General features: G+C 43.9%; 1 protein-coding gene across 2 annotated transcripts in view; it reads left to right on the top strand.

Moving 5' to 3' along the window:
• Positions 1-21,976, top strand: part of cfdp1 (craniofacial development protein 1) — a 200,668-nt gene that overhangs the window by 14,210 nt on the left and 164,482 nt on the right. For both annotated transcript variants that reach the window (XM_080187049.1, XM_080187048.1), the window contains exon 4: positions 9,010-9,134. In XM_080187049.1, coding sequence (XP_080043175.1) covers positions 9,010-9,134 — 125 coding nt within the window. The remainder of the gene's footprint in view (positions 1-9,009; positions 9,135-21,976) is intronic.

Raw genomic sequence — 21,976 nt, 5'->3', positions numbered from 1 at the left:
AACTTGTAGTAAGGTGTCACCAACTTTTTGCTGTGATCTCAGTGTCAGGAAAAGATCTCTGTCAGACAGTTGATGTAAGTTTGATGGGCTGAATGGCCTCCTTGGGCAGCAGGAAGCGAGGAGTTTGATAAAATACCTGCCAATTGCCTAGATGACTGCAGCTTCAACAACACTGAAAAAGCTTAATACCAGCTTGTTTTGATTTGTACCCCATCCACAAATGTTCAATTCCTCCACTGCCAATACAGGCGGCAGCAGTGTGACCATCTAAAGATGCACTGTAGGACCTCTCCAAGGTTCCTCAGCATCTTCCATGACCACTACCATCTAGAAGGACAAGGGCAGCAGATACATGGGGACACTATCACATGGAAGATCCCCTCCAAGCTATTCACCATCCTAACTTGAAAATATATCACTATTCCTTCACTGTTGCTGGGTCAAAATCCTAGAACTTCCTCCCGAACAACACTGTGGCTGTACTTACACCACATGAACTGCAGTGGCTCAAGAGGGCAGCTTGCCACCATCTTATCAAGGACAATTCAGGATGGGTAATATCCAACATCCTAGGAATGATTTTAAAAAACACAAGGATAGGTGATTAAAGACTTGATCTAAGAAATAGATTTTTTTACAAGGGTTTAAAAGAAGGGACAAAAGAAGCAAAAGGGTTAATCTGAGGAATTCTAGAGTTCTGGGCCGAGTCAGATAAATATATGGCACCAATGGTCATGGAAAGGAAGTGGATGAAGGCTTGGATGAATCCAAAGTTCTTGCAGTTTTCTAAGGCTGGAGAAGGTTATAGGAATGGGGAGGGGAATGGCCAAAGAGAAACTTGAACACATGGATGTGCAGTTTAAACTGGCGGCAATCTTGATGTCAATAAATACACGACTGATGGGTGAACTTCATGGTTACCCAATAACTTTTCTGAGTGCATGTTGTAAAAGATGATCAGATTCAACTGCAATATTTCCTGCAAGTATGATGTCCATTGTCAAGGTTCAGCTCAGCTAGGAGCACTATCAATAACTTCCAAATCAGAAGGCCAATTATTCAAGTAACAACTTGGAACCTGGGCACGTAACCCAGGATATCTTGGGGCCTTCCCAAAGGAGTGATGGGTTATTGGGAGCACCATGTTTGAATGGGATGTTAAACCAAGGCCCTCTTCACCTGTCAGGCAGATGTGACGTGTGGATATTATAACTTCACTTGTAAATTTCATAGCAAATGAGGCACATTTCCCTGCAACAAAAGTCAACCATTGGTGGTTAAGAACTTTAACAGGAAAATAGACTTCTTTCTTTGAATGGTGAGAGACCAACCCCAGCATATAGTCACCACCTTCAAGACAGCAGCAGAGAGGAAAAAGGCATCATGGAATTCATTCATGAGCATATTGTATTAAATGGAACAGGATCTTGCATTGAAATGTACAAAGTGGGTGAGTGTCTAGAACCAGGGGACACAGTATCAAAGTAAAAAGGTAGGCCATTTAGGACGGAGACGAGGAGTGAATCTTTGGAATTATCTACCACAGAGGGCTGTGGAGGCTGTCTTTGAGTATGTTCAAAGCAGACTTCGATAGATTTCTAGATACCAATGACATCAAGGGATATGGGGATAAGGAGGGAAGATGGCATTGAGGTAGATGATCAACCATGACCTAGTTAAATGGTGGAGCAGTCTCAACGGCTGCATGACTGACTCAGGCATCCAAATTTTGTAGAGTTTAGATGAATGAGAGCTGATCTCATTGAAACGCAATATTTTGAAGAGGCTTGCCAGGTGAGACACTGAGGTGTTTTCTCTGGGTTGGGGAATCGAAAACACAGAGGGGGTGGGGGCAATCACAGGACAAGAAGAAAGGTCTTTTTGGATTCAGAGGAGGAGAAATTTCTTACCCGAAGAGTTGCTAATTTTGTAATTTTCTATCTCAAAGAGGTGGATGCTTCATCATTGAATGTTTTTAGGGCTGAGATAAGACAGATTTTTGATCTCTTGGGGAGCACTGGATAGGTGGAGTTGAAGTCCAAGATTAGCCATGATCAGATTGAATGGCGCAGCAGACTAGACAGGCCATAAGGTTTACTCCTGCTTATGCTATTTAGTTGACAGCCATAAGCCGGTTTGAATCCAATGTTATTACCAAAATAAACCAAGTCCATTAATTCCTACAAGCATAATTGTTGGAAGTAGACATTCTGAACAAAATAACAGACTGTAGGCTGTCTCTTATTAACAGCTTTGAACAAGGCAAATACAATGGAAAAAAACAAAAGAATGATTGAGAGCCACCACCATGTTTCAAGGTTTCCATTATTTAGAATTGCATAGCAATTCAGACAAACACCCTTCGCTTTAAATTACCATAACAATTTACCACAGCTTTCAAAATCTGCCTCAATCACTTGTGTAATAATGTTAGAACAAACGGTTCCTCCCTTGTAAAAACTGCAGCAGCAGAGACACCATTTTAAACATGCTGGCAGTTTGACAGATTGCAGATTATACTTTGAATGTATGTGTGACTTTGTTCTGAAATACAACAACAGCCCTTTATTCAGAAAATTCATTCACTCAAAGCTGCTGCAAGTACCAAAACATTTCTGTCTAACTCTAGCTTCAAACACATCACCACCCCATGGAAATTGAAGAACTTCACCAAATTACGAAGCTCAGTTCGAGAGAGCCGCAAAATAGGAACTAGTACCTGAAAGAGTAGAGGGGTACAACTGCTTGAAGACCAGGATTGCAGCAGCAACACTCTTCACTGACATCCAAACTCACATCAAATCTATTCACCCATCTCTCAGCACTCTACACCAGCATCCCCCATGACAACGGCATTGCTACAGCTGCCTCAGTACTCAACACTGACAACTGCCAATCTCCAGATGCAATTTTACAACTCATTCGCTTCATCCTGGACCACAATGTCTTTGCCTTCAACAAACAGTTCTTCATCCAGACACATGGAACAGCCATTGAGACCAAATGTGCATCTCAATATGCCAACATCTTCATGCACAGGTTCGAACAAGATCTCTTCACTGCATAGACTTTCAACCGATGCTGTACACTAGATACATTTGATGACATTTTCTTTCTTTGGACTCATGGTGAACAATCACTGAAACAACTATATGATGATATCAACAAGTTCCATCCCACCATCAGACTCCCCATGGACTATTCTCCGGAATCGGTGGCATTCTTGGACATGCGCATCTCCATCAAGGACGGTCACCTCGGCGCTTTACTGTACCACGAGCCCACAGATAACCTCATGATGCTCCACTTCTCCAGCTTGCACCCTAACACATTAAAGAAGCCATCCCCTATGGAGAAGCCCTCCGTGTACACAGGATCTGCTCAGATGAGGAGGATCACAACAGACACCTCAAGACACTGAAAGATGCCCTCAGAAGAACAGGATATGGTGCTCGACTCATCGATCGACTGTTCTGACATGCCACAGCAAAAAACAACACTGACCTCCTCAGAAGACAAACACGGGACACGGTGAACAGAGTACTCTTCATCGTCCAGTACTTCCCTGGAGTGGAGAAGCTTCGACATCTTCTCCGGAGCCTTCAACATGTCATTGATGAAAATGAACATCACGTCAAGGCCATCCCCACACCCCCATTTCCTGCTTTCAAACAACCGCACAGCCTCAAACAGACCATTTTGTGCAGCAAAGTACCCAGCCTTCGGGAGGACAGTGATCACGACACCACACAACCCTGCCACAGCAACCTCTGCAAGACATGCCGGATCATCGACATGGATGCCATCGTCTCACATGAGAACACCATCCACCAGGTATATGTTACATACACTTGCAACTCGGCCAACATTGTCTATCTGTTGCGCTGCAGGAAAGGATGTCCCGATGCATGGTACATTGGGGAGACCATGCAGACGCTATGACAATGGATGAATGAACATTGTTCGACAATCACCAGGCAAGAGTGTTCTTTTCCTGCTGGGGTGCACTTCAGCAGTCATGGGCATTCAGCCTCTGATCTTCAGGTAAGCGTTCTCCAAGGCAGCCTTCGTGACACACAACAATGCAGAATTCTGAGCAGAAACCGATAGCCAAGTTCTGCACACATGAGGATGCCTTCAACCGGGATCTTGCATTCATGTCACATTATCTGTAACCCCCATGAATTGCCTCGGCTTGCAAAATCTCACTAGTTGTTCTGGTTGGAGACAGTACGCATCTCTCTAACCTTGGCTTAACCCTCTGCCCACTCACATTGTCTGTACCTTTAAGACGCGCATTCCAATCATTATTTTGTAAATTGAGTTTGTGTCTTTTGTATGCCCTGTTTGTGAACAGAACTCCCACTTACCTGATGAAGGAGCTGCGTTGAAAGCTGGTGGCTTGTGCTACCAAATAAACCTGTTGGACTTTAACCTGGTGTTGTGAGACTTCTTGCTGTGTTTACCCCAGTCCAACGCCAGCATCTCCACACCATGGCTACCTGTTGATGTAGCTAGGAGCATGTTCTCGTTACACTTCTTGAAGTCGATGACAATCTTCTTCATTTTGTTGACATTGAGGGAGAAATTATTGTTGCTGCACTAGTTCATCAGATTCTCTATCTCATTCCTGTACTTTGTCTCATCGTTTTTTGAGATCCGACCCACTACGGTGGTGTCAAAAGCAAACTTGAAAATCGAATTGGAGGGGAATTTGGCCGCACAGTCATAGGTGTATAAGGAGTATACCTTATGGGGCGCTAATATTGAGGATAATCGTGGAGGAGGTGTTGTTGCCTATCCTTACTGATTGTGGTCTAAGAGTTAGGAAGTTCAGGATCCAGTCGCAGAGGGAGGTGCCGAGGCCCAGGTCACGGAGTTTGGAGATGAGTTTTGTGGGAGTAACAGTGTTGAAGGCTGAGCTGTAGTCACTAAATAGAAGTCTGACGTAGGTGTCCTTGTTATCTAGGCTTTCCAGAGTTGAGTGCAGGGCCAGGGAGATGGCGTCTGCTGTGGACCTGTTGCAGCAGAAGGCAAACTGTAGTGGATCCAGATATTCCAGCTTCTGGACTTGATTTGTGCATGACTAATCTTTCGAAGCACTTCGTCCTTATCCAGGTCCACCCGCTGGTCCTATCCCAGTCACCTCTGTGCATTTACCATGTCCAATCCACCTAACCTACACATGTTTTGGACTGTGGGAGGAAACCCATGCAAACATGAGGAGAACATGCAGACTTCACACAGGCAATCACCTAAGGCCAGAAACGAACCCAGGTTCCTGGTGCTGTAAGGCAGCAGTGCTAACCACCGCCCAAACTCTTATAAAACCTTATCCAAGAATTTATCTTGGCACGAATCCTGTGTCAGAATGTCTTTGGTTGTCTCTTGTTTTGCTTCAGAGATTTTAGCTTGCATTTGAAATTCCTGTCGTACCTAATCAAACTAATTGGTGGTTAATTTTTTTTGTAATCTGTGTGCTCGGATTTGTAAACAATAAACTATTATTCCATGAAATGAATGTAACTTTTATGTCGTCTTGTTCATGCTTTGAGGTGAAGATTCATTATTTGGTTGGCTTCTTGGAACGAAATAGGTGACTGCTAAAGCACATCAGTGCCCAAACATTTCTACCACATTTGGAGAGGATATTGAGAAGATTTAACTCCAAGCAATTTATTGGCTTGGGATTTCTTGTCTTTTTTCTCTTCTTCTAAATGCGCTTGTGAAGAAGGCTGCAGTTTTATATTTGGTTATACCAAGTGCATCAGTCATGGGTGGAATTCTTCCAGGATTTGAAGTTGATATCATAATTCCTAAGTGAAGTTCTCAGAATGTCCTTTTAGAGTTTCCTTCAACCGCAATGACAGCATTTCCCAGACTCAAGCTGTCCATAGAACATTGCTTTGGTAATTCAGCATCAGGTATTCTGGCTACACAATCTAGTAAGAAGTCTCACAACACCAGGTTAAAGTCAACAGGTTTATTTAGTAGCAAAATCCACTAGCTTTTGGAGCGCTTACTGCTCCTTCGTAATCTAGTCCAGTTCAGTTGTGACTATCTCTATGGTGTGGATGCATGGCATGCCAGGTCAGATGAGCATCTCATTGTCTGTAGTGTTCCTCGTTGTTCAGTTGTTGGTACACTTCTTTGCAGTAATCCATTCTGTTCAGTATGACGGTGGCCCCACCTTTGCTGGTTTGATAACAATGTTGCGGTTGGTCTTGAGCGCATGGAATGGCATTGCGTTGTGCTTGGGTGACGTTTGGGGCTGTCTTGTGAGTGTGGCTGATGAATCTGGCATTGATGCGCCTCCTGACGGCTTGGCCATAGGTGTCAAGTCGAGGGCAGTGGCCTTCCAGAGGGGTCCAATTCAATCCTTTTCTCTTCAGTTGCTGCAACGCGGATATTTCTGTTCTGACGCACCACAGCGAAAAACTACATTGACCTCCTCAGAAGACAAACACAGGACATGGTGGACAGAATACCCTTCATCATCCAGTACTTTCCCAGAGTGGAGACGCTACGACAGCTTTGGAGCCTTCAACACGTCATCGATGAAGATTAAAATCTGCCAAGGCCACTCCCACAACCCCACTACTAGCCTTCAAACAACCGCACAACCTCAAACAGACCATTGTTCGCAGCAAAGTACCCAGCCTTCAGGAGAACAGTGACCACAACACCACACAACCCTACCACAGCAACCTGTGCAAGATGTGCCAGATCACGGACATGGATGTGATCATCTCACGTGAGAACACCATCCAGCAGGTACACGGTACATAGTCTTGCCACTCGCCAACATTGTCTATCTAATATGCTGCAGGAAAGGATGTCCTGAGACATGGTACATTGGCGAGATTATGCTATGACAATGGATGAATGGATGCTGCTTGACAATCACCAGACAGGAGTGTTCCCTTCCTGTCAGGAGGCACTTCAGCAGTCACAGGCATTCAGCCTCTGATCTTTAAATAAGCATTCTTCAAGGCTGCCTTCAAGGCACACGACAACACAGAATCGCCGAACAGAAACTGATAGCCAAGTTCCACACACATAAGGACGGCCTTAACTAGGATCTTGGGTTTATGTCACACTATCTGTAAACCCCCCACGATTTGCCTGGGCTTGCAAAATCTTACTTGCTATCCTGGCTAGAGATAATTCACACCCCTTTAACCTGTGCTTAACCCTCCCTCCACTCACATTGTCTGCACCTGTAAAGACGTGATTACCTGCTAAGACTCGCATTCCAACCATTATCTTGTAACTGGCTCTGTGTCTATATATGCCGTGTTTGTGAACCCAACTCCCCATTCACCTGATGAAGGGGCAGCACTTTGAAAGCTCATGCTACCAAATAAACCTGTTGGGCTTTAACCTGATGTTGTGAGACTTCTAACTGTAATAATAGTGTTCCTTTGGAGAAGAGAAATGGAGCTGTCATTAGGAACTTTTCAAGTTCGGTAAAATTTGTCTTGATTTGTCTTAAAATTTACATGAAGTAGATCCCAAATCTTCCCACTTTTTAAAGTTTATTGTAGAACCAGCTTGTCGTATGCCATTAAAGTGGAAATATTTCTATTAGTAATGGTAGCAGTTAAGACTGAATATTAAAATGATGTTCGTTCAAGTTATAACTACAACCAGTAAGTGATTGGTGAATCACAATGTCTGATAATACAAGGGAGCAGAATTAAGCCAAACATAGAAACTGGAAGCAGGAGTAGGCCATTTGGCCCATCGAGCCTGCTCCGCCATTCATTTTGATCATGGCTGATCATCAAATTCAATATCCAGACGACCCCTGCCCCCCGCCGGCAAATTCCTTGATCCCTTTAGTCCTAAACGCTATATCTAATTTCTTCTTGAAAACAGACAATGTTTTAGCCTCAACAAGTTCCGTGATAGTGAATTCCATACTTCACCACCCTCTGAGAAGAAATTTCTTCTCATCTCAGTTCGAAAAGGTTTACCCCTCATCCTCCAGCTGTGACCCCTAGTTCTGGACTCCCCCATCATTGGGAACATTCTGAATCTACCCTGTCTAACCCTGTTAGAATTTTTTAAGTTTCTATGTGATCCTCTCTCACTGTTCTAAACTCCAATGAATACGGTCCTAACTAACTTAGTCTCTCCTCATATGACAGACCTGTTATTCTAGGAATCACCCTGGTATACCTTCGTGTCCTCCCTCTATAGTAAGGACATCCTTCCTCAGATAAGGACACCAAAACTGCACACAATACTCCAGGTGTGGCCTCAAATTGCAGCAAAATATCCCTATCTCTATACCCAAATCTGGTGCCCAACATGACTTCTTTACTGCCTTCTGTACCTACTTACCTTCAGCAACTGATACTCAAAGACTCCAAGATGTTATTGAATATCCACATCTCTCCATTTATGCCCATTCAGGAAGTAAGTGATAACTTTACATTTATCCACATCACACTGCATCTGCCATGCAGATGTCCCCACACTTGGCTTATCCAAATCACGCTGAAACATCTGTGCATTCTCATCACAGCTCACCCTCCCACCCAACTTTGTATCATCTGCAAATTTGGAGATAACACATTCAGTTCCGTCTTCCAAATCATTAATATATAATGTGAACAACTGGGGTCCTAGCACAGATCCCTGCAGAACTCCACTAGTCACTGACTGCCAATCAAAAAAAGACCCATTTATGCCAACTCTTTGCTTCCTATCTACTAATGTGCTTTCTATCCATCTCAAGACATTATCTGTAATCCCATGTGCTTTAACTTTACTAAAAACATTCCATGGTTACAGATTACTATATAAACAAAAACAATTGTTATTAACAAATTGGAAAAGCGTCCCCTCAAGATGAAAATATAATCACAGACTTGGGCAGCAATTGTGCTTTAATGTATGATTTGTAGAGCTTGTTTCAATGGTTTTGATGTCATTAATATGTATTATTTAGATGGACAGCAGAAATACATGTAAATTTCTTTTCTTGTCCCTCCTGATTAGAACGTATTAGTAGATCAAGAGAAGTTAAGTGAGCCTCAGGACATAGTCAAAGACTCTGAGAAGCCCAAAGCACTTGGAAAAGTCACAATCACAAAGGTGTTTGATTTTGCTGGAGAAGAAGTCAAGTAAGTGGATTTGATTTAGCAGTGTTCACACATCTCTGTTCTGGACAATAATTTGTAATTTAACAGTTAAGCAGGCTTAACATTCTAAAGTGAATTGTCCCTGTCCAGACTCTGCTAGTTGTTTTATTTTGTATTGTTATTGATCAGCCGATATTTAGTCTGGAGCATCTGGAATCCAAAGAATGGCTGTGCTGTTTAGCCATGAGCCTAGCCTAGTCCTCTAGTTTTAATAATTCTTGAGGTTAGCTGTTCAGTAACGTTGCCAGGGGCGCTTGTAAAGTTCAAAATATAAACAGTCTTTAAACCCTTTGAAGTGTGACTGATTATCTCAAAATACTTGCATAAATAGCTACATTTCACTTTTCAAAGTCTGTTTTGACATAAAATGTGATTTGAAAATTATTTGGTGTGCGATTTAGTCTTTGCCAGATGTGCATGGTTTGATTTAAAAATTTATTCTCCCATTGAGTGGTACAAATGACTTTGAAGATGTTTAAGTCAGCAGAAAGTGTTCAACCCTGGTAAAAACATTTCTCATTTCAGTGAGTACTGAATGGAATGTTCCAAATTATGGGGGACAACTCATGTGAGGTGTGAATTGCACACTGTAATATGGTCTATTCAAGCAATTCCCTCCCAGCAGAGCCCTGTTGAGACTGTGTTTTGTGGACAAATTATTAAATTTGTATTTTGCATGTATAACGTTTATTTTTCTTTTTGTACTCGAGCTATCTATTAATCACCTTGATGCTGAATGCATCTCAAATGTCTTGTGAATGTTGTAGTTAGAAAACCTTGTAGCTAGTGGGTAATTGATCCAACCTGTCAGTCAAAGGCAGAATGTTTATAAACGTTGCAATTAGGAGGAAAGGCAGCACTTGAGATGAATTCAACTGTAAGGGAAAGAAAATCAGCCAAGCTCTTGTCCAGTGATCCACCCTATCAGTCATTGATGTTTACTTACTGGTGTCACAAGTAGGCTTACATTAACACCCCAATGAAGTTACTGCGAAAATCCTGTAGCCGTCACACTCCGACACGTGTTCATGCCCACTGAGGGAGAATTTACCATGACCAATGCACCTAACTAGCACGTCTTTTGTATTGTGGGAGGAAACCTATACGGAAACTGGGAGAATGTATAGACTCCGCACAGACAGTGGCCCAAGCCAGGAATTTAACCTAGGTCTCTGGTGCTGTGAGGCAGCAGTGCTAACCACTGTGTCACCGTGCCACCCACTTCAGAGAAGTTATATGCCAGATGCCACCGACCAGTGAGACTCAATCTCTGCTGTCAATCAAAGCACTTCAGAGATTTCAGAGCAGCTGGCCCATTTGAGAGAAAGCAAGGGATCTCCCCGGTAAAGCAGACAGGTCCTTTCTATAAGCGCTTTAAATAGGTCATTTAACACCTGGAGCTTATGACATTAACCAGGGTCAATCCCTACAGTGGACTATAGTGCTGCAATGATTTTAAAGGCTTGCAAGTGTCAACAGAGCATGGATATTGAAACGACCAGAGCACTTCAAAGGTTTTAAAGGTCAGACACAACACTGAATATCTTTAGCATAATGGTGTCCAAATAACCATCCTGAGGGTAAACACCATTTTTTCCTGGCCAGCAAAGTGAAGTGCAGCCTCTAAACCACCATCTCAGAAGGGAGAGAATGAGTCCACTGACCCACATCTTTTTTACGTCTCATACAATTCCTACAGTGCAGAAGGATGCCATTCGGCCCATCGAGTCTGCACTGACCACAATCCCACCCAGGCCCTATTTCGGTAACACTTCGTGTTTACCCTGTTAATCCTCCTGGCACTAGGTTCAATTTAGAATGGCCAATCAACCTCGTTGGAAACCAGAGCACCTGGAGGAAACTCATGCAGACACAGAGAACTCCACACAGACAGTGACCCAAGGCCAGAATTGAACCTGGGTCCCTGGCATTGTGAGGCAGCAGTGCTAACCACTGCACCACCGTACTACCCAGAGTCCTGAGGTCAGCTCCCAGGTCCCTTGGGGAATCCTCCCTCTGGAACTTGGCAGCGGCAGAAGGGCACATTGGCACATTACTCCCCTCCCTACCCCTCCTCAGAGTCAAGGCTGGGTGTCACTGCCAGAGTGCCAGGCTGGCACTGCCAAGAAGCAAGGCCTAAAAGTGTGGGAGTTGGGGACCCCATCTTGGTATGTCCCTCTGCTGGGGTTGGGGGAGTGAGGCCTCTGACAGGGGGTGGGGAGGGCTGGGTCATCCTCGTGCATGATAGGGGAGTGATGGTGATCCATCCACTCAGTGATTGGGCAGAAGATGTTCCTTTGGGGTGCTCTCCTTGTCAACTGAGGTTGCCATGACCATTGTTGGGGGAGGAGGGGTAGCCTCCTCCCTAAAGGGGACACCCTTTAAAAGGATCTGGGTAAAGAAAGATCTCCATAAAGCCATGCTGGCCAGTGTGCCTCAATTTATGAACATTTTTAAATGGTAATGGTGGGAGAATCCCACCTGATAGGTGCTGCTAGTGCCAGTGGGAAACTGGCTGAGCGGTGGGGGATGAAAGAGGGTGAGGCACCTAAAGGAGGAGATGAAGAAGTCAGCAGTTGATTTCTGTGTCTGTCAGTGCCAATACAGCGGATGTCTGAATGATAAGAACCTTATAGGTGAATGAACATTGTGGAGGTATGTATGGCATGGGGCAGTGATAGTTAATCTGTAAATCTGATAGTTGGCAGCAGTAAAACAAACAAGATAAAAAGGAGATTAATCCCTGAAGAGTGCACAGGATGAGATATTTGTTAGAAGTGGAGCACAAGACAAGTGGAGCCAGCAATAGATCTTGTGTATGTGGCAAAAAATGCTAAGGACAAAGCAGAAAGAAGCCATAGATTCATTGAATCTAGTACAATGGCAGGAAGCAATGTATGCTTTTGTGAACTGATCATCCAAAACTTATTTAAGGATTAAGTTATTAATAATGAATAAAACATTAGAGACATAAGTGACCAATTGTAAGGGGATTTTCTTGGGGTGCCCCACTTTGGGGAGGCGGGGTGGCTTTTATTCAGCTGATATCAGCTAACACAAAAACTCACGAAAGATAGTGTGCAATTAAAGACATTCTTTATTTGAACTACACGTATTGGGAGAGAAATGGAGGATTCCAACTTCTCTCTGACATTACACTAGCACAGTCCAATTACATTAATTCACTTTATTGACTTTGGCTAATAGCATTCTACCTTGTAACAGAATTAGGAATTAATTGATCAACCAAACCCAGGGGTTCTTCTCTCTCTGTCTGTCTGTCTCTCTTTCTCTCTCTTCCTCCCCCTGGTAGGTTCAAGGGTCGCTCCCAACACCTGCAGTCCTATGGAGGGACTGCATAAGGGAGTCATCTTTCTTGTCTGTTTTCTGTCTTCTTATGAATGGAGACTGAATATGTCTATTCATTGCAACTAGAAGCTGAATCTTTCTATTCATTTCAAAAACCTTGGTAGCTTGTAGCTGCCTGGGCTGCCCCTGATAATATGGTATACGCTCTTTGCTTCATTGTTCCAAAATAATGCGATCTGTCTCGCTAAACTTATTTCCCATTATGCCTAGGGGTAAGTTGCTCGTTGGCCAAAACTCTCAAGAAAATACAAAAATACAGTTTAAATCCATAATACTTGTTCAAACATGAATATATATGAACTTATACAGACAATATCTTCGTAAAATATACAAGTGAGGCACATTGTGATACCTATAAGGCACACTGTGGTCTCTATTTTAAACTAATCTACTTTGTTTTAACAGTCTGTCGAAGAGCAGGGGTTTCTGTATTCCCTGCTACACCAATATTGTAGGCAAAAGAAACCAGAGCATAGCGCAAGTGAAGTAATTATGTTTTTATTTTAATCCAGGTAAAGCTTCTTTGGAAGCTCTTTGGAATCCTGTTCCTTATCTATAAGCAAATGACCTTTAACCCAGATCATGAAGTTGGAATTTATTTTTTTAAATAAAGAAATTTGGTTGTTAGAAAACTAACGTAAACAGCAACTTTCTGGCACTATGTAAGATATTCAAGTGTAAATTATAATTTGCTACCAGAAGGGGGTAGCAGCCATCCAATTTTACAGATGCTGTACTTAATAAGAGAAATGAAAGTTGAGCATTTCTACAATTGGTGAGTATTTTTCATTTTTCTGTCTAATTACCTAGCACATCAATAATTTGAAGTTGATAAAAATGAATGTAGTGGAACTTGAATAAAATTGGAGGTATCTTCAAACACTTTTTCTGCAGCATTTGGACTTGTGCATGTTTATACCAGAGATCTCCAAACTTTCTTTGAGTCCTCCCTTCCAGACTAACCAACATTCCATGTACCCAATCAACATATTTTAACTGCTTTAATGCCTAAATGTTATACAAAGTGTACATGTTATAGTACATATATTCAACTTCCAGCTTAATAGTTTTACTCAGATATGAAGTTGCAAGATCAAGTGTAGATGCATAATATTTGGAATGATCGCTGATAGTTTCTACATAAAGATATATCAATTAATTGTCTTTAGCCTTGGTCCATTTTTCACTGTTAGGCCCTGTTGTGGGAAAATCACCATTTGGAGTTAGATCCAAGATTCAACATGCAGTTTTATTGGACAAAGCTTTAGCATAAGCGCTGGGCTCTCTGCAGTGCGCGCAGTCACCTTCTCAACTTTACAATGCCAGTTGAGCATCTTTTATACATTTTCAAATAATGGACAAGTACGGACATTAGCTGGTAGCACATCGTTATACATAGAGTAGACAAGTACGGAAATCCTCAGTTAGCACATTGTTATACATAGAGTAGATACATTTATGCCCCCCATCGATGATTTCGTTACTGAAACTCATTGTTTTGGCTCTGCTTTATCTGAAGCTACTCCAACAACTCCCCCTTTTAGTCAGGATTATGATCTAATCCGATGGATCAACATTAGCAGCATCGTGGATCCGGTAATTGATATGCCTGACCCGTAACCAAAGGTCACATGTTCACAGGTAGACGCCCACCTTCTCGTCCTTTCCTTCATCGTCGTCATCCTCGGTGTCTTCGGGAGCTTCCATCAGATGTTTTTCTTTGGTGACCACTCTGGCCCCTGGCACAATCCGAATCATCATGACTTTACAACATACATTGAGACACCCGATAATTCGGCACTAGACAATTATTACTGCAACGAGAATAATCAGTCCGTGCATTTAATAGTACCCCCGGATCCCCCCCAATAACCATTGGAGCTACTATTCCCCTTCTTGGGGCCTTGACTAAAGTCATCGAGCTGCTTTCTTATGTTATTAATGACTTGGCTAATATTGTAGGATTCATTTGTAACATGTGTTATACATCTGTCTGCTATTATTGTGCATACTTGCCCCTGTTGGGCTTGCTGATAGTCTATGGTATAGCGGGTCTGCTGTGCGTATAATCTTAATTCAGCCAATTCTTCGTTGATGGCCTCCAGTGCCTTTGATGTACTGTTTCCCAGGATGGTTAATCCACAGATAATATGGTTTCTATTGGAACCTGTAGCCGAATGACAATCCCAGTGTGATCGGAACTTCCCAATTGGCACAGAATTCCTTCCTGATGGCCCAGGCCACTATCTTTCCCCGGATATGCCCCTTTTGAGGGCATGGAATGGTGAGTGGTCCTATTGTACCTACTGCAAAAAGGATTGGGAGGGTTGGTGTTGCTGTTGTGAAGGTGCTGTTAAGGAGGAACACAAATCCCTTCTTGTCCCAGTAGCATTTAATATCCTGGTTACTGGTCTGTATATACCGCAAATTAGTGGGTTCGCTTGTCTTTCTGCCTGATCCTATAATTGGTAAGCGTCAAACGGGTATGTCCATTCGGCTGAACTGACATGAGTCCCATTACACTGACCACAAATAAGTTGTCTCCCTGTGGCTACTTTCAGGCGTCTTTGCTGTTACAGGTACAAGTGAACTGGCCTCTGTTTACCTGACAGTGCTGACAGACACACTGCGTTTGTACACAGGAAACATTCTTGGTGACCAAGGCATATGCACATCCCCATCCCTGCCTCGAAAAGCAAAGCAGGTAGCTTGCATCATAAGAACATAAGAACATAACATCATCCGAACATACTCTTCTTCCCACTCCCTGGAGCCCCCTACAACAGGAGCTGTGGGGTTTATCAGTTTTACACATCTTCCCTGTATGACCCTTTTATATTTGTCTGTTTGTCCTTTACATGGTGTGTCCAAGGTATCTGCCGTTTGTAAGCTGTGGGCAGTCCACCCAGGGGTGGCCACAAATAGGGCCTCTACAGATTGGGCTAACGGGTAACACATGGCTCGATTACCGTATAAATGTACATGAGCCTTGTAGAATAAGTTATCCTATAGCCCTGTTAATCTTTCAATCACGACAACATAGAGTAATGCAATATATATATATGAATGTAATCTTAGACATGTTAGCAACACGCAAGTATCAGTCTTATTCCTCTATGTTAACAATTTCCCAAAGGCTGTATTGCCAACCCAAACATGTCAGTTAATCTTGCTTGTAGTCGTCACCTGTTTCAGGGTAAGCACTCTGGTCACTTTAATATCACTAATCATTTCCGGGTACAATGTTGCCGTACACCTTTCCCTCTTATATCCAGACAGGCACAAGAATCTCCACTAATTATGACGTCATATGGCCCATTCCATTTGGTACAAACCCTGGTTTTTCAGGTAATGATTTTACCATGATGCGACTTCCTGCTGTTGGGATGTCGGGGAGCATTTCAAGCTCTCTCTCTGCGTCTCTTTTTTCCTGATTATCCTTTACTAATTTATGCATTCCTTTTAGTTGGATGCATATCTTTTAATTGTATCTTTTAATGGAACTAGATCGGCCCCACCTGTTATGATGCTTTCTGGCGATTGCATCACCCTTCCTGTCATTAGTTCATAAGGGGTTAATCCAGTTGTCCGGTTTGTGGTGGCTCGTAACCTTATTAATATAGTGGGTAATACTTCTGCCCACGCTTTTCCTGCCATTTGCATGGCCTTGGCCAGTGCATCTTAAGGGTTCTGTTCATGCGTTCCACCATTCCAGAACTCTGCAGGTGATAGGGGATGTGGAATTTTTGTTTTATTCCCATCAGTTGGCACACTGTTTTACCACCTTTCTGGTGAAATGCGTCGCCCCTTGATCCGAATCAATTTGTATGGGTACTCCCCATCTAGGGATTACCTCCTCTGCCAATATTCTAGCCACTGTGGTAGCAGTACAATTTTTAGTAGGGAACACTTCTACCCACCTGGTGAACTGGTCAATAATAATCAGACAATAGGTTTTGCTGTGGGACTGTTGGCAGTGGCCCTGTGAAATCTATTTGCAGATGTTCCCAGGGCCCCTTTGGTCGGGGCTGATGTCCCATCTTAATTTTTATGGGTTGACTGAGCTGGGCTAGCGCTTAATATAAAAAAGGATAGCAAGAGTTTTTATAAATATATAGAAAGGAAGAGGCTGGCTAGGATGAACGTTGGACCCTTGGAGGATGAGAAGGGGGACTTAGTGGTAGGGGATGGGGATATGGCTGAGGTCTTGAATAACTTTTTTGTTTCTGTCTTCACGGAGGAGGACGTGAATAATTTGCCGGGTGTTAGAGATGGAAAGGTGGTAGGACTGGAGGGTCTTAATGACATTACTGTTACTAGAGAGGCGGTGCTCGACAGGCTGGAGGGGCTGATTGTGGACAAGTCGCCAGGACCGGATGGAATGCATCCGAGGATTCTGAAAGAAATGGCAGAGGTGATAGTGGATGCCTTGATGGTTATTTTCCAGACGTCGCTGGATTCCGGGGAAGTGCCGGAAGATTGGAAAATGGCTAATGTTATGCCGTTGTTTAAGAAGGGTGCCAGGCAAAAGGCAGGGAATTATAGGCCGGTTAGTTTAACGTCTGTTGTAGGTAAAATGTTAGAATCCATCATCAAGGAGGAAATAGCAAGGCATCTTGAGGGGAATTGCTTGATAGAGCAGATGCAGCACGGTTTCGTTAAAGGGAAGTCGTGTCTGACAAATTTACTGGAGTTCTATGAGGATGTGTCTAGGGCGGTGGATAGAGGAGAGCCGGTGGATGTGGTCTTTCTGGATTTTCAGAAGGCGTTTGACAAGGTACCTCACAAGAGGTTATTGCAGAAGGTCAGGGGACATGGAGTTGGGGGTCGGGTGTTAGCGTAGATAGAGGATTGGTTGTCAAATAGGAGGCAGAGAGTGGGGGTTAATGGGTGCTATTCGGATTGGCGGATGGTGACGAGTGGAGTGCCCCAGGGGTCGGTGCTGGGGCCTCAGCTATTTACCATTTATATAGATGATCTGGAGGAGGGAACCGAGTGTATGGTGTTGAAATTTGCTGATGACACCAAGATTGGTGGAACGGCAAATTGTGCGGAGGGTGTGGAGAGTCTACAGAAGGATCTAGATAGGCTGGGCGAATGGGCCAGGAACTGGCAAATGGAATTTAATGTTGGCAAGTGTGAGGTGGTCCACTTTGGTAGGAATAATGGTAGGAAGGATTATTACTTACATGGAGAAAAATTGCAGCAGGCGACGGTGCAGAGGGACCTCGGGGTCCTTGTGCATGAGTCGCAAAAACCCAGCTTGCAGGTGCAGCAGGTGGTCAGGAAGGCGAATGGGATGCTGGCCTTCATCGCGAGGAGGATTGAATATAAAAGTAGGGAGGTCTTGCTGCGGCTGTATAGGGCATTGGTGAGGCTGCAGCTGGAGTACTGTGTGCAGTTTTGGTCGCCGTACTTACGCAAGGATATTTTGGCCTTGGAGGGAGTGCAGAGGAGGTTTACTAGGCTGATGCCGGAGTTGAGGGGGTTGAGCTATGAGGAGAGGCTGAATAAACTAGGCTTGTACTCGTTAGAGTTCAGAAGAATGAGAGGAGATCTCATTGAGATGTATAAGATGATGAATGGGATGGATAGGATAGATGTGGAGAGACTCTTCCCGCTCAGAAAGGATAGTAGGACTAGGGGGCACAGCCTCAAGATAAAGGGGGGGTGGTTTAGAACGGAGTTGAGGAGGAACTTCTTCACTCAAAGGGTGGTGAATCTCTGGAATTCTCTGCCCGTTGAAGTGGTGGAGGCTGCCTCGCTAAATATTTTTAAGACGCGGGTTGATGGGTTTTTGATAAGAGAGGGGATTAAGGGTTATGGGGAGAGGGCGGGAATGTGGAACTGAGCCACGACAGATCAGCCATGATCTTATTGAATGGCGGGGCAGGCTCAAAGGGCTAGATGGCCTACTTCTGCTCCTATTTCTTATGTTCTTATGTTCTTATGTATTGGGAGCATGTCATGCATCGGTGACAGTGTTGAGCTATGTCCCTTGCCATTCCTTTCCACCCATTCTTTTCCTAGATTAGTTGCCATGACCTCTCTTCCCGCATGTGAGAGTCCATGGTGTAGTTCCAAGAGGATGTTTTGTATGCAGTCCAGTGCCATTACCTTGTCATTTTGTCTCCAAATGTTATCCGTCCCTCTGCTCACGCCCTGTGCTTCCCACTTCCCCTTTTCCTCTTTCGTGGTATCCTTGTGTAAGTCCTGAATATCTATTTCGCCTTCTGTCTGGCTCGTTACTGCTATTGGCAACTGGCTAACTGCCTCCTGCTCTAACGCTAATTGCGCTGCTCTACCTGTGGCTTGGTTCTGTTTGTAATTTAACCAATCTGGGTTATCCCTTTCTGATTCCTTCTGATGCGCTTTAATTTTTATTACTGCCACTTCTTGGGGTTTTTTGCTGGCTTTTAGTAATGCCTCGATTCTTTGTTGGTGTTTAATAGGAGTTCCTCCCGTGATTACAAACCCCCTTCTACCCCATGCCATTGTATAATCGTGTATTACCCTGAATGCGCACCCACTATCAGTATATATGTTTATCGTCTTTCCTTCAGACAATTCTCGTGCCTTTGTGAGTGCCAGTAGTTCCACCACCTGTGCGGATAGATCTCTGTCAATTCTATCTGACTTTACTGTTTCCAATTTTTCATTTGCTATTGCCCATCCTGTCCGGGGCGATCCTTCCATGTATTTATGTGAGCCATCTATGAAAAGGATCTCCTCAGCTGTTGCTAAAAGTACATCCTTCACCGTACCTCCCTCTACATCCATATCTACGTCTCCCGGTTATGTGGTTCTCCTGTATCCAGAATTCCTTCTATTGGGTTATCTCCTGTGTCCCTTACTATTCTAACTGATTTGCTGGGAGGTAGGAGGACGACTTCCCACTTGACCCTTCTCACGTTCAAGACGGACCTTAACTTTCCTGTATTTAGCATTTCCACCAAGGTGTGTTTGGTGTGGAGGATTATACTTCGTGTCATTACTATTGGTTCGCTAACCTTTATGGCCCAGGTGGCGCAATCTAAGGCAATTATGCATCTTGGCAGTCGGTTACTACCGGCCCTTCTGCTGTTGAATAGTAACCTATGGGTCTCTGTTTATCGCCATGCATTACTATTGCAGAGTAGAACCCCACTTCATTATTACAGTGTATGTGGAAATCTTTATTGGAATCTGGTAGTCCCAGTCCGGTGGCTGATATAAGTTCTGCCTTTATTATAGGCTTCTTCTTGCTCAGGTTCCCATTCTATGGAGTTTAAAGCTGGTTTTCCCCCTTTAGCTAGTCTCTCTAAAGGCTCTGCCAATTTTGCGAATTCTGGGATAGAACTTCATCTATAGTTAAGTAGTCCCAGCACCTTCCTGACTCCTCGTATGGTGACTGGCCGCGGCATTTGTTGTACCGCCTTCTTTCAGTCTGTTGGCATTTCTTTAAGCCCTTGTGATATTAAGCGTCCTGGAAACAGGACTTGTGTTTCCCTGATTTGTGCCTTTTTAAGGCTCACCTTTAACCCTGCGGTTTTCAGTTCATTCAACACTAGGTATAGTGCTCCCTGATAGCCTGACTTAGATTTTGAAGCTATTAATATATCATCCATGTATTGTAGAATCGTGCTACCCTCTGGTAGTTCTACCCTGTTCAGAATGTCACTCATTACTCGATGGAAGATAGCGGGGCTATTGTGGAATCCCTGCGGTAGGTGAGCCCAAGTGTACTATTTGTCTCCCACTGTAAATGCAAATTTGTCTTGGGATTCGGGATCCAAGGGTAGGGATCAGAATCCACTGGCTATATCCAATACGGTAAAGATTTTATGCTCCGGATCAATCCATTCAGGATTGTTGAGGGGCTTGCTACAATGGGGTGCAATTTGGACGTGACTTTACTGATGCTGCTGTAGTCTATCATGAGACTGTAACTTCTGTTGCGTTTGCTCACTGGCCAAGTTGGGGAGTTAGTGGTTTCCCTCAGGATTTCTTTCTCCAAGAACCCTTTAACTATTTATACTACAGTTGCCTTTGCTTCCGGTTTTATCGGATAGTGTCGGTGGAGTTTGTGCTCCGGACCGGGCACCTTTATTGGGTCAGTTTTGGTTAGGCCAGTGTTGAATTTCATTTCTGCCCATGCTCCAGGGATGGATGGCTCCAAACCCCTCTGTTTCTAGTTCCCACTTTCTGGTGGTGGCTGTGGCCACCTTGATAGCCTCGAGGTGACTTGAGTTTTCCTGTTCTGGTTTTCCAGCATTCTGTTTTGGCCAGATTAATTCTCTCTTCCCCCAGCCAATCAATATCTCATACTCCTTCATTAAATCATTTCCCGTTATTGTAACCTCGTTATTTTTACATACATAGAATCTCATAGGTATATACAAATTATTTATTCCTACCAACGTGGTCTCACTCAGGTAGGCAGGTGTTTTGTTCCCTCCCATCCCTGTTAAATAAATCATCCTACTTGTATTGTGTAAGGGAAGGTCAGTGACAGACATTGATGTTCCTGTGTCTACCAGCATCACACATCGCCTGCCCTGTACTAATGCAGACACGTAGTTCCTTCCTTACCTTGTGAATGGGGACTGCAGGCCGTCAGTCTTGCTGATCTCCGAGGTTCCTTTGTTCCTCCAATTCTGCTATGGACATGGATTGGGGCAGGGGGTCTCCCATGTTTGTCCCAACATATTGCTTCTTTGTGTCCATTTTTATTACAATGATTACAATGTCTCCCACTGTTTCCAAATTTATTTCCTTTTCTTGGGACCCAGCATTCCTTTGCAAAGTGCCCTTGTTGGTCACAATTGTGGCAGGTCAGTTTGGGCTTAGGTCCGCTCCCGCTACCAGATGCGGCTACCCTTTCCTGTTTTGTCCTCATCTGAGATTTCTCCTCTTGCCTCCAAGTGCACCACTAGCCCATTCCACCAGTTCATCCTAATCATGGCACATGATCACGCCCATCTTTAGGATGATTTGGTGAGTGCTGAAGAGCCCATCCTTGAAAGCTTGAATAAAAGCTCAATCCCCACGGCCTGGGTTTCCTTGCCCTGAGTATTCCTGGTATACTGTTCCCCATATTCAGAAGCTCCTTCCTCCTTTCGCTGTTTGGTCATTGCGATTCTACTCCAATTAGTAGGAGCATTTCCTAAAACTCTTTGGACTTCTGTTTTAAACAGGGTGAAGGGTGCCTGTTGGGCATCTTTTTCTGCTGTTAGGGCGATTGCATGTGTCCAATGTCCCCTACTGTAATCTTGTGCTGGGGGAATGGCAGGCCCTCCGGCTACCTGCCTCCAGTTATCTGCTGGACATACAGCCCTAACCAATTGGTGTATATCCCTTAGGTGCAGTTGGTGTCCTACCCAAACCATATCTAATTCATCCCAAAACTTCGTATCTGCGCTTCTAGGTTGTAGTTTACCCAGGGAGGCCATTATCTGTTGTCTTTTGCCCGGGTT

This window comes from Carcharhinus amblyrhynchos, chromosome 4 (assembly GCF_965287045.1).
Source record: "Carcharhinus amblyrhynchos chromosome 4, sCarAmb.v2.hapA, whole genome shotgun sequence".
Taxonomy (NCBI): domain Eukaryota; kingdom Metazoa; phylum Chordata; class Chondrichthyes; order Carcharhiniformes; family Carcharhinidae; genus Carcharhinus; species Carcharhinus amblyrhynchos.
Note: the sequence above shows the minus strand (reverse complement) of the source record. Positions and strands in the feature narration are given on the sequence as shown.